The sequence below is a fragment of the Galeopterus variegatus genome, unplaced genomic scaffold, assembly GCF_000696425.1.
Source record: "Galeopterus variegatus unplaced genomic scaffold, G_variegatus-3.0.2 Scaffold2829, whole genome shotgun sequence".
NCBI classification, from domain to species: Eukaryota; Metazoa; Chordata; class Mammalia; order Dermoptera; family Cynocephalidae; genus Galeopterus; species Galeopterus variegatus.
Window position 1 is genome coordinate 68,764 of NW_007728940.1, and position 13,099 is coordinate 81,862.

General features: G+C 52.3%; 1 protein-coding gene across 1 annotated transcript in view; it reads right to left on the reverse strand.

Moving 5' to 3' along the window:
- Positions 1-1,115: 1,115 nt before the first annotated feature.
- DUOX2 (dual oxidase 2) overlaps positions 1,116-13,099 on the reverse strand; it is a 19,083-nt gene continuing 7,099 nt past the window's right edge. Inside the window, exons 15-33 of the mRNA XM_008583094.1 lie at positions 12,444-12,557; positions 12,054-12,256; positions 11,568-11,753; positions 10,382-10,607; positions 10,204-10,297; positions 8,168-8,355; positions 7,543-7,612; positions 7,084-7,167; positions 6,357-6,535; positions 5,949-6,179; positions 5,681-5,780; positions 4,983-5,032; positions 4,581-4,708; positions 4,166-4,319; positions 2,608-2,840; positions 2,217-2,375; positions 1,713-1,868; positions 1,494-1,622; positions 1,116-1,241 (exon numbers count right to left, since the gene is read on the reverse strand). Coding sequence (XP_008581316.1) covers positions 1,119-1,241; positions 1,494-1,622; positions 1,713-1,868; positions 2,217-2,375; positions 2,608-2,840; positions 4,166-4,319; positions 4,581-4,708; positions 4,983-5,032; positions 5,681-5,780; positions 5,949-6,179; positions 6,357-6,535; positions 7,084-7,167; positions 7,543-7,612; positions 8,168-8,355; positions 10,204-10,297; positions 10,382-10,607; positions 11,568-11,753; positions 12,054-12,256; positions 12,444-12,557 — 2,807 coding nt within the window. The 3' untranslated portion in view covers positions 1,116-1,118. The remainder of the gene's footprint in view (positions 1,242-1,493; positions 1,623-1,712; positions 1,869-2,216; positions 2,376-2,607; positions 2,841-4,165; positions 4,320-4,580; positions 4,709-4,982; positions 5,033-5,680; positions 5,781-5,948; positions 6,180-6,356; positions 6,536-7,083; positions 7,168-7,542; positions 7,613-8,167; positions 8,356-10,203; positions 10,298-10,381; positions 10,608-11,567; positions 11,754-12,053; positions 12,257-12,443; positions 12,558-13,099) is intronic.

The window sequence follows — 13,099 nt, forward strand, 5'->3', positions numbered from 1 at the left end:
GTGTTTGCTTCTAGGAGCTGGGGGAGACCGAATAAAAGGGGGTACCAGGGAAGTTTCTGGTTTGATGGAAATGTTGAAATGTTCTATATCTTGACCTGGGTACTGATAAAACATGTACATGGTTACTCTAAGATTTGGACATTTTACTGTACACAAATTACACCCAAATTTAAAATGTTTTACAGCTCAGCTTTTAAGGAAAGAGCCAGGTGAAGAAAGAAAGGAAGGTTCCTAAAGAGCTGAGTGTAGAGGTGGTACCGCAGGTTGGCTCCTGTGTCATCCACTGTCCTGGGATGGTGATCTGCCTGCGACAGAGGGGTTTGCTGGGACAAGAGACTTCCAGTGCTAAAACTGGGAGAGTCCTGGGCAAATGGGGACAGCTGGTCACCTAACTCCTGTAGAAGTGAGGAACTGAGAGGAAGTTTCGGATATCTGGCAGAGCAGCTGAACTTTCTAGGTCCCAGAGCTTAGGAACTACTCCTGTGGGATCAGAGAGGGGCCTGCCAAGGGGTCGGGGCAGCAGGCATCACTGGTTGACATCAGCATCAGGCTGGGGAGGTGTCTTTGTTCCCTGGTGCTCTCCTCAAGGTTCCTGACCCTCTGGGAGCAGGAAGAGGTGGGAGCGTGGCTGCTTCTCTTTGGAGCTGGAAAGAAAAGGCCCTGGACTGAGTTGGGACAGTTGGGCTGTCAGGTTCTAAGCATCATGACTTCTGAGTCGGGCCCTGAGGAGATTCTCACTCAGAGGTATCCCCACCCTCTTCTGTCTCAAAGGCCATGGCCAAGAAAATACCAAAGCAATACGTCAATTTTGAGGAAGTAAAAGAGAGACATGGGGACCTATTGGAGGCAAACACTGTGATATCTTTTCACCACCACAGTTGTCACAAACTGGACTGTCCCCTCCCCACTTTACTTGCAACATCCTGCTATGGCTTGAGCTGGGGGTGGGGGATGGTCTTCTCAGAGCATGGGACAGATGAGGCAATGAGGGAGGGGCTCTTCCAGCTCTCCAGCTGAGGCCTGAGGTGGATTTTGACAGAAATTGCCAGCAGGACAGGGCAACATAGGTCTACGGAGGTGGGGGAGGAGACTGGAAGCAGGAGCCGGGGAGGGCAGGCTCAGAAGTTCTCATAGTGGTGCACAAAGTGGGCTCGGTCCTGCCGGTTGACGAGCTGACAGGCCTTCTCCACATTCTTGGTCATCCCTGGAGGGCCGCAGCTGAACACCCCAATCTTGTGCACCTGTCAGGTGATTGGAGGGAGAAGGAGAGGCCTGCAGCCTTGGGATGCTCACTCCCCGGGGAAACCCCAGGCCCTGAGGAGGAGGCTTGAGCCGTGGGGGAGCTAAAGTCCTGCTCCAACGCTTGACCCCATCCTGGGGCCAGGGTGGGTTTGAGGGCTCTCTACTCAGGTCAGAGCTACAGAGTGCTCGAGGGCCACAATGTACTGTCAGGGGAAAGCCAGAGTCCCAAGGTGGGAGGAGGTGGGACTGACCTGTGGGTGGACCTCCTGCAGGGAGTTGAAGAAGGGCTCAAAAGGTGGGCGGCCAAAGTGGGTGACAGAGCGCAGGCCTGTGAACAGGCTCCGGTTCAGCACCTTCTGGAAGTGCCGCTCGCAGATGTACTGGGGAAGGGAGTGGTGGAAGAAGGTCACAGCCAGAGTCAACCCCTGGCAGATGGTGGCCCACCCCCTTCCTGGCCAACCCTGACATACCAGCATGGTGGTCCTGAGGTCGAACTTCTCGGCCAGCTGGGTGATGTAGATGTGCACAGACACCAGGTCCTGGCGGTCATTCTCCTCCACCTCCCGGATGATGTCAGCCAGCCACTCAAACTGCCGCTGGGTCCGTGTCACCCAGATGAAGTAGATCTGGGGACATATGGCTGGAGTTCGGGACTTGGTTTGGCTCAGGCTCCCCACATCTCAGGTGCCTTCACCTGAGAGGTTGGGATGCCTCAGATCACTCACAGACACCAAAGCTCTGACGGGACTCACCAGCTTGATCCCAGGCTTCCAACTGACAGATCCCAGCAGAGGCCCTCTGGCTACATTTCCTACCCTCCCTCAAAGTTTGGCATCTGGACAACTGGCTATGAAAGGCCCCTGCAGACCCAGTGCCTGGGAGCCAGAAGCTTTCTCTCATGCTCCTCTGCTGTGATGTGGGGACACAATCAGGCCACCTGTTCCTCATTTAAAGAATGGGGGAGGGACACTCACCTTTTTACAGAGGATTTGGCTGCCCAAGGATGACTTGAAGACCAGGTCTTTAAGGATGGAGGCAAAGGGGGTGACTCCAATGCCCCCTCCCACCAGCACCGACACCTCAAACTTATGCCATTCCTGGTGGCCCTCTCCAAATGGTCCATCAAGGTACAGCTGTCAAAAGAATGGGGAGATGAAATGAGCCCAGCCTTGCTCCAGTTCTGGGGCCAGAAAAGGGGGGACAGGCAGAGGGAGGACACTGAACATCCTAGTTTCTTCTGAGGCACCCCAGCCCTCTCTCAGCCTGGCTTTGGGGTGGCTGGAGCTTCTAGTCTTGAGGAGAGGGAGGGCAAGGACCCTCTGCCACTGCCAGAGGCTCAAAAGTGGGGTTCTTGGTGATGGGCACCTTTGGGTATTGGGCACAGCTGTCACCCGTTGGGGCTGAGTAGATCTCCCTGAGGCGAATGGTCCAGGGCCCCACTGCCCGGATGTGCAGGCTGAGCGTGTCCTCATGGGGTGCAGAGGTCAGCGTGAAGGGGTGGTACTCGGTTGTCCCCAGAGCCAGGCAGGCGATTCGCACCCATTGTCCTGACTTGTACTCAAAGCCCTGGGGCCTCTGGAACTGCAGGTGGGTCACACCTTGGGGTCATGGGAAGGAAAGGGCGAAGATCAGAAGGTCTGCTCCTGTTACCTGAGGATTGACAGGTACGTGTCCTCTCCACACTTCTGAGGGCCAGAGAGGGGTCACATGGTTTGAGGAAGTGGGGCTGCTGGGTTGGGAGAAGGATGGCCCCCTTCTCTGTTTCCTGGATAAGGCAGGAGTGGGTCTTCTCTGCTCCTCTGTTCTAGCCCCTCTTCCTACAAAGGGCCCAGGCTTCATACCCTGTCCTGAATACCAGCCTGCTGGGTGCAGGGCCCTTGGGCTCCCCAGGGACCATCTCAGTGTTTACCAAACCTTCACGTGTGAAGGCTGCCTTTGTGATGGGTCTTATCTGCACCTCCTGCACTGTCATTGATCTAATGTTTTTTTTTTAAATTGAATTACTTTTACTTTTTTTTTTTTTTAAAGATGACCGGTAAGGGGATCTCAACCCTTGGCTTGGTGTTGTCAGCACCACGCTCAGCTAGTGAGCAAACCGGCCATCCCTATATAGGATCCGAACCCGTGGCCTTGGTGTTATCAGCACCGCACTCTACCGAGTGAGCCACGGGCCGGCCTTGACTTACTTTTTCAATTCAATTTATCTTCACAGGAAAATTTATCACCAAGGTAAGTGGAAAAACAGTATCTTGTGCTCTAAGTAGAAAGCAACATGTTCCATTACCAAATTTTAGCTGTATACTGTATGTTGCCTGACCACAGGTGAGTCCCAGGCCTGCTCTCTCTTGGTTGAAAAGAAGATTAGCAAGTGCTGGAGAGTATGAAAAGCATACTAACACCTCTCAGAGACTTTGTCCTTCAGTAATCTTGATCGAAATAAAATTGAAATGAGATTAATTTTCCTACATGAGTCTTGAAGGTTAGACGGTCCTGCAACACCTAAAGTCATCTTCCACTACCCACTACAGTGATATGAATCTCCACTTCGGCCAACACTGACTCTCAGCAACAGATTGGCAATCTGGGCCACTTGTCTGTCTCTGAGAGAAAGGGTGGGAGGGGGATATATGGCCTCTGCCCTGTGTTTTCCTGCACATAGGCCACACATATGGGGGTCTTTCTGGTCCTCAAACCCCTTTGTATGCACTTGCAGCTGCTTCTTCTCATAGTTACTTCTTACTGTCTGCAAGTCTCCTGGGGGCACAGCCCTTCCTGGGGCTGCACTTCTATTAGGAAAGCTTCAGGAGTCCCCAAGAGGGTATCAGAGGCAGTGATGGGGATCTGGAGGCCTGGGGAGTTGTCTCCCTCCATCTGAGGAATTGACCTCTGGTTCTCCCCACCCTGGTCAGGCTGGGCCTGGTACCTGAAGGCAGCAGCTCCACCTTCACCACACTGATCTCCACCTTCTTGCGGCTCAGGCTCACCAGCTTGTCTGCCCCATAGATGATTGCCGGGACCAAGAAGAAGATGTGGAAACTGGGCAGCTGGATCAGAGCGTAGCTGCCGTGGATGATGAGCTGGAGATGTTGCCAGTTAGTATAGCTCAGGCCCACCAGGTGCCTGCCCTGTACCCCCCTTGCCCAGGCACTTCCTGCCCAGGCACTAGGCCTGGACTGGGTAGATGGGGCTGGCATAGGCTCCAGAGTCTGGGGTCTTAACTCTCAGGATCTCAGTCTGAGATCATGGGTTCAATTCTCCCTGCTCCCTCCTTCACTTCTCCTGCCCCCATCCTGAGTGCCCTGCTCCATGGCCTGGCCCTGTCTGGAGAAATCCCTCACCAGGGCATACAGCAGGATGTAGAGGTGGTGGGTCAGCCAGAAGCCCCGGAAGCTGCGGCGGCGGAAGTGGTTGGAGGCAAAAACATACATGATGGCCAGGACCAGGAGCAGGAGCACCCCTGACATACCTGGGGGCAGGAGGATAGGGTCAGTGAGTAGTCTTGGGACCTCAGTCTGGGCTAAAGATACAACACAGCATTCCTCCATTCTGCCCACCTTCTCTCAGTCCTCTGGGGCCCCCAGAACAGCTTATCTGCAGGGGCTGGAGCTGGGGCTTGTCCTGTAAGCTAGAAAGGGACCCCATGGCCACTATGGACAAGTGTATATTTATGCAGAGATGGAGACAAGAGCAGAAGTCCTCAGACAGAACTCCCAGATCCCACATACAGTCCCACTCCCTACCTGGGACCGTCTGGAAGAACCATGAGTAGTACTTTTTGGGAAGCTTAGACCTGCGGGACAAAGGCACACTGAGCCTGCTATGGCAGAACAGAAGGGCTCCACTGCTGTCATACCACAGTATGGCACTGTTCCCACTGTCCCTGACTGCTAAGGTTACTGGGCCTCCACCCAGATTGCCAGGTTCCTTCCAAGGAACGTGGCACCCAGCCTACCATGGCTCTACCCTCTGCACTCAGCAATTTTTCCTCCTGTGTTATCTTGAGCTCTCTTATGGAGGTTGACCCTCACTGCCTTGCGTGCTTGGTTCATTATTCTGTAAGCTCCATGAGGGCAGGGAGTTGTGTTTTGCTCACTGCTCTATCCCTAGTTTAGAACAATAGCAGGCACATAGAAAATGCTCAGTAAGTGTTTGCTGACTGACTGCATGTATCTCGACATTTCTACTCTCTGGAACCTAGATGGACACATGGAACATGCTCCATAAATATTTGTCCAGTGAATGGATGGTAGGCTGAGATGGCAAGCTGTGTGTCAGATACATCTGGGAATGAGCCTCCGACTTTATCTCCCAAACACATCTCCTGACCGATCATGGTCAGCTTTGCTCCTTGCTGAGTGGCTACAGCCATCTATTTCTTTTCTATTATACCTTTAGGCCCACCCCAGGAGTCCCAGGGGGGCCCTTCCCCAGAACTGACCCATCATTCACAAAGACGTTGGGGAATACGCAGGCCAGCAGGCTGAGAGGGCTGACCGAGAAGATGTAGATATTGACCGCGTGGCCAGCACTGTGCAGAACTGAAAGAGACAGACCCTTTTAGAGATGCATGCCAACCAGGGCTGACTCTACCTCTGACCCTGCGGGAGAGAGAAGGTGGAGGTATAAAGAGCTCCAGTCTCCTCACTGTTTCCCTTAGCTAGACCCAGCGGGCAGCAGCAAAGGGCAGGATGCTGGGAGCCACATACTGGCCAAGATAACAGCAGCCATGGCGACCCAGCGGTGGAAGTCCACGGCGGCATCGAAGGGCACGTAGTGGTTGAGGAAGGTCTCTCGCAGGAAGGTGATGAGATTGCGGCACATGGTGAGCAGGAGGTAGGAGTACATGAAGGAGATGCTGGCTGCTGTGCCCCGTGACAGGATGATGCCCACATAGGTGGTTTCTTCAATGTCCGTGGGTGGCGAGGCAAAGGCATAGTCTGGGGCCAGAGTGGGGGTCTATCAGCACAAGGCCAGGGTCCTGAGCCCCCCATCAGCATGCCTGGGCTCCCCCGTCCAGATGCTGAGGATCAGGAAAGGCAATCGGAGGGCTCTCCACTCCTCCCCAAGGGCCAGGGCCTGCTCCCTGCCCACCACCCACAACCTGGAGCTCTTACAGTAAGCACGCTCTGCAAACAAGCCAACACAGATGGCTGAGAAGACTGCCACGCACATGATGTGCCGTCGATAGTTCTCCACAAAGCGCTTATACTGCTGCAGCTTCTGGGCCAGGAAGCCTCGCCGCATCTTCTCCTGCAGCGCCTCCGTGTACAGCTGGGGAGTGGGCACCACCGCCCTGCAGCAGTGGGAGGTAGGGCGGTGGTGAGGTAGGGGCACCCTGGCCTTCCCTAAATGCCACCCCATGAAAGAAGACCTGGTGATCTGGCAGGGGTCAGGATAGGCCATGACTGATAAAAGAATAAATGCATTGTGGGGGTGGCTTGCCACTCCCCAAACATTTGGTTCCATCTTTACTTGCTCCATCCACCCACTCTTCTGTCTCCCACTACTTCACCTCCTCTTCCTCCCATTTGTTCTGTCCTTCCCTCTTCCTGCTCCCTGCACAGGCCTCACTGCTGTCCTCAAAGCAGGTAGGAGCCAGGAGACCCCCTTACTGCCATCTCAGCATTGCTTCTGAGTCAGGCCCCTTGCCTAATGAATGGGGTGCAGAGGTTGGGAGAGGGTCAAAAGTCATTCGACACTATAGCTTCCCAATTGGGTCAGGGACACATGGAATGAAACTCAGGATGGTCCCTTATAGGTCAAGGAGGTGTGGGCAGGGCCCAGAGACCCTGGGACTTCTCTCCATGTCGCCCTGGGCCCTGGGATCTGGGAAACACTCACTTTTTGCCAAACCTCTTCCTCAGCCCAGGGCCTCCCAGCTCTGGGACTTCTGAGGCAGGGAGCTCCTGTCCCTGGGAGCAGGAGCTGAGAAAAAGAAAAGTGGGCCTGTACTCCCCTTGTCTTTGCAGCCAGAAGTACCTCCAGGTCAGAGCTTGGGGAGGGGGAAGGGAGGGAGTGAATCCTGGGACCAGGCTGGGGATAAGGCAGAATGAATGAATATGACCTGGTCATCTGCTTTGTAGAATGATTCTGGACTGGAGTGGTAGGGAGAGAGCCAGGCTTCTGAGCAGCATGGGGTGTGAGAGGCAGCTGGGATTTGGGCTACGACTGACAATGTGGTAAGAGCTACTTCAGAAGGCAAATGTCTGACACGAGGAGCTGATCAGCCAGCCCTCCTTCCTTTGTTTCTCTGCAGGGGACCTAGCCAAGGAGACCTCCCAATGTCCCATTCCTGCTCACCATTCCCCAGGAGTCCGAGTGATGAATGAGACTCGATAGCTGATGTTTTGTTTAAAGATGTCTCCAACAGCTGGAGAGGAGAACAAGAGGCTGGACTGGCTTCCTCACAGGGCAGTGGGGTCGGGTGGGAAGCTGCCCCTTCACCCTCCCCCTCTGGAAAGGCCGACAGGGCACTTGCCAGTAATTTGGTCCTATCCAGATCTCTGGCTTCAGCCCTATTCCCCTTCTTCCCCACAATGAGCACCTATCATAGACAGGGCAGATAATGTGGTGACTTTGTGCAAATAGAAAAGGGTACCCTCCCTTTGAGTGGATGCAATCCTGACAGTCTTTTGTGTAAAGAAAATGGTGCCTCTTCCTCTGGCCAGATACACCCCAGACCAATGTCCATGGCTTTGAGTAGTGTGTAGGCTGGACTTCAGCCTGCCCCTTGACCTCAGTGGGCATCTTTGTGTGGCGCACAACTTGCACACCTGTATGTGCCACCCCTGATTACATGTGCCTGGCTCTGTACTAGGCACCAAAGATTCAGAGATGAATAAAACCTGGGTCTTGTCTACCAGGAATTCTCATTTTGAAGATACGCTCCTCCCTGATTCCAGCCATTCCTTATACACTCACATACCTCCACCTCCACCTCTGACGCAGAGTTGTGTGCGGCGGAGCTCACTGTCGTGGTCCCGCAGCATGAAGTGGAAGTCCTCCCATGTCAGCTCCTTCTTGTCCTGGAAGCCCGACTCCCGGAACATGGACTCCACCACCTCGGCCAGCTGGGCCTTGGTCAGGCAGTTATTGGAAATCTCGATGAAGGACCTGAGGGAGGACCAGAGACAGGGCAGCCAGTAACCCAGCAAGGTCAGGCTTGGGCAGTTGCAGGGTGGGGCAGGCCCTGGATTATCTAATGTGGTTATCAGTGACCCAGGAAATGGCACAAGAAGGTGCTCATTCAGCCTGCAGCTGACACTAAGCTGGGTGGGGTGGCCACGGCCTCACAAAGCAGAACAGAATTGAAAGTGACCTTGACCAATTAAGAAAGCAAACTCAGAGGGGCATCTACAACTGAGACAAATGTCTACTTAGTACAGGATGTGTCCAGGGTGTGCCATGGCCCTCTCTCATGGTGGGCTCTCTGCCCGCTCTCTCCTGTTGATGCCTCCCATGCCACCCCTGAGCTCCCACTTTCACAGCCCAGTGGGGGCACCAGACAGCAGGGCAGGCAGAGGGGGAACAACTGTAATGGCTACTCCTTCCTTGTGCCAACACCCCGGGGCATGGGCAGGAGTGTCTGCACGCCCAACCTGACGGCACCCACAGTGGCAGCTGCAGTGACCAAAGTCTTTTCTTAGGCTGTGTTGTGGGACAAAAGCAAACAGACCATGCAAGTTTGTGCAGTCTAGCAGAAAAAAAGACCTGGGCCCGAATGGTACAACAAGCACTGCCATTGCATTAAAAAACATCATCCCAGGCTGGCTGGCTGGCTCACCTGATTAGACCGCAATGCTGAAAACACCAAGTTCAAGGGTTTGGCTAGCCACCAAAAAACCAAAAAAACCAACCAACAAATGAAAATCATCCCTCTGAGACTGAGAGAGATCCACACTGAATTATAGAACGAGTAGGTGGGAGCTTAGCCCTTGGCGGCAAGGACCCTCTCCTAGATTCCTGAGAGCCTCACCCAGGGCCAGGCCTGCAATGACACAGCCAGTGTGGTACAGATTGCAGTCAGCTTTGTCCTTTTAGAAGCCCAGGTCCAGTTGGGGTAACTGGACTTTAAGAGGATGTAGCAGTTTAGGGGAGTGCTTAAAACAATGGAAAGGCTTAAAGGAATAGAAAAATTAACAGTCTGGGCTGTTTATTCATTCTGTGTATTCCATTTGCACTTTTGTTCATTTTGTCTTATTTAGTTCACTATGTGTTGAATGCCTGCTATTTACCATTCACAGTGCAGAAGAGGTGGATTCAACAGGGAGCAAAGAGAGATGAGCTCTGCCCTATGGCACTGAAGGGGGCTGTGTTGCCTCCAGGAATAAGTCTCTGATGCTCAAAGCTGGTCCTTATTGGCACATCAAAACAAGAAATGACTTAAGAGGCAGGAAGAGAGAAGGGTTGTAATATAGAGGAGCTTCCCATGTTTCTCCTCCTGTTATGGTGATTAATACCAAGGTCATCCATCCATTATTTCTCTGTGTAAAGCATAGTATTAGATATGCTATAAAAGAGGTTACAAAGATCCAAAGGCGGTTGGTTAGTTGGTTAGTAGATTTATTTTTATTTTTATTTTTGCATCTGTCCAATACAGGGATCCAAACCCATGACCTTGGTGTTATAAGGCTGCACTCTAACCAACTGAGCTAGCTGGCCATCCTGTTAGTGGACTTTTATTGTTGGTCATATTGGTGTTTGTTGTTTGTTGTTTTTTTGTTTTTTTAAACTAGAGAGATGTTTCTGGCTGGTGTTGACAGTGCAGATATAGACCCTCCCTGAGGCAGGGGCCTGGCTGGGTAAGCTTTTGAAGCTGGATGCTCTGAGAGTCTAAAAGGCAGTGTCTAGTCCACCTCCCAACACAGATGGCAACGTGACCTCCTTGCCTACCCTCTGACCTGAATTGTTTTCCTGTTTTAAACATTCGAAGTCTCAGGATTGGAAGGGCCCACCCCCTACCGCATCATGGTGAAGAATTCGTCCTTGGAGAGGAAGCCATTCGCATCCAGGTCATACATGGTGAACATCAGGCGGGACTTATCCTCTGGGGAGCCTGGGAAGAGAAAAGGGGAGGCAGGTCACCTCCCTGCTGAAAGATCGCTACCCTTGGGTGTCCCAACATCCCCCAGCTCCCTACCTTTCATGAAGACCACTAAGATGTCCAGAAACTCCCGGAAGGACAGGTAGCCATTACCATCCTTGTCAGCCAGAGAGAACATGGACTCCACAAACATGTCCTGGGGCTTGAGGCCCAGGGATTCGGCAAACTCGGCCCTGCTCAGCTCACATGTCAGGGCCTCCCGCACCTTCTGGGATGAATCCAGGGGCAGGGTCCCTATAGCCTCTTGGTTGATGTCCAGCACCTGTACTCCGGCAGGAGCAGAGGGAGGAAGAGGAGGAGGTGAGGCCTGGGCTGCAAGCAGTACAGTGACCCTTCACATATCCCCAAAGTCCAAATCAGAAAGGTTGAGCTCTGGTGGCTGCTCCTGATCCTTAGGTACACTGACCTGGGCCTCTGCTCTCCTATAGAGGGGGTGAATCAAGTCTCTAGCAGCCTAGCCATTTCTCCCTGGACCCAAGAACTGGGAGCTTTACACAGTGGAGTTGTGCTGGGACAGGAGAGGGGGGAGTGAGGAGAAGGGCAAAGCTGGGGAACACAAAGTGAGAGACCCTGCACTGGGGACAGAAGATGGAGTAAACGTGGTGGACAGGCAGGAGGAGGCTGGGGCTGTGCTCTCTTGCCAATTCACATAGGGTTGTCATGTGTCTGTGATTTGGTCTCTGTCCATTGTGCAAAGAGTTTAAAAGTCACATGTAACTTCCATTTGTTAAATGCCTACAATGTACCAAGCACTTGGCTAAGTACTGTAGATAGAAGAGTGTTTTTCAAATTTTAGAGTGCAGCACAATCACCTAGATAACTTTTAAAAACACAAATGGCTAGACTCCACCCTCAGAGTTCCTGATTCAGTCTGTCTTGAGGGTTTGGGGGCTGAGAATTTGCATTTCTAACAAATTCCCAGGTGAGGCTGATGCGGCTGGTCCAGGGACTGACTTTTGAGAAGTGCTCATGTTGACTATCTCACTGAATCCTCACAACGATGTAAGGGGATGGATACAGTGTTAATCACTGTTTTATAGATGGCAGGACAGAGATACAAAGCAGAGATGACATGACTTGCTTAAGGTCACATAAGTAGGATTCAGCCAAGGCTGTGTGTCTCTAGCCCGTAGAATGGAAGCTTAGTTCACCCATTAGTTCTAATCAGCTCAGGTTCCCTTCTGACCCTGGGCCAGGCCTGTCTTCAAAAGACACAGGTCACCTGAGCAAAAAGGTGCCTGAAGAAGATCTCCAGGATGCGTCCCCGCTGCTGCTTGGTCACAGCCTTCCTGAAGAGCTCATTCTCACCCATCTCAGCCACATGGAGCCCCAGAGTCCAGCATACACAGAAGTCCTGCAGTTGCTGCACAAAGGTGCCCCGCTCTTCCTCAGAGTTAAACAACAGTACCTGAGCAGGAGGAAGCCACACCAATGCTCAGAGCTCAAGCTTCAGGTTCAGCCTCCCCTAAAAGGACCTTGGGTTAAGGGAAGAAGAGGAAAGCTCCTTCCCATCCATCCAGGCTGGGGCCAGATGAGTGGCCTAAGGAGGTCAGGTTGAGTCTGGGGGCCTCTGAAAGGAGTCCCTCTCCCCAGCATCAGTTTGCACAGGTGAGCTCTGTAGCTGAGGATGGGGTGGCCTGAGAGGACCCACATGTGAGAGGGGAGATGTGTGAGGCAGCCCAGGCAGGGGAGGTAGAATGAGCTGTACCAGGTCATACTCCTTGGGGATCTTGAGCAGCAGGGTGCGGCATCCACGGTTGCGGGACAGGATGAGGTTGACCTCCTGCGGGGGATGCAGCTGGATGGTGCGGAGCACAGTGAGATGCCTGTCCAGGACCTGCAGACACCTGTCTGGGAGCAGCTGGAGGGTGACAGGATAGATTCTCTCCTTGGGGCCTGGCCACTCCATTGCTGGAGAAAGGATAATTGGGCAGAGTGATTCAGCAGAGGTCCTCAGGCCCCTGCCCTCAGGCTGACTCCACTCTATGAGTCTGAGCAGGCACCCTAAAGCCTGGCTTTCTCCCCACTCTATAACTTGGCTCTTTCTCCCAGGCCCCCATCCCTCTTTCTTCCCTCCCTCCCCTTGGCCCCATCTCACCTGGCACTCCATCTTTGGCTGCTTCCTTCTTCATATTTTCTTTGCCTTTTTTTTGCAGCTTCTTGCGGTCTCGGGTCCGGAAATGGGCCACCACCCCAGAGAAAAGCAGACTTACTGAAGGGGATCAGAAAGAGCCAGTGGGAAAAACCCTCATAATGTATTATGAAATTAAATTAATAAATTTTAGAAATTTGATGTCTGAAGCTTAGCCTGTCACTTTTCACTAGAATAAACCATGCTTCCTGCATCCTCACTTGACCGGTTTTCTCTTCCTGAGCTCACCTCAAGCATATGTTAAGTTCATTTTTCATTATGAATACCTGGTATGACTATAAGAACATACTTTTTGATTTATAAAAGTGTTGTTAACATCTGTTACTGGCACACTAGGTTGGAATTATGAATATATGTGGCAAAAACAATTCTAATTCTGTTCCCTAACACAATTTGTGCAATATTGTATTTTGTTTACATCATGAACATTGATGGATATGAGCATCTAACTTTAATGTATAATGTTGTTTTGACAGGAAAATTAATTTCAAAATCCAAACAATGGATTTATGAATTAACTTTTAAATTATATCTTGTTTGTCAATGTGAAAAAAAAAAAAAAAAAAAAAAAAAGCCAGGGGGGAGGGGCTTCACTGAGCCCC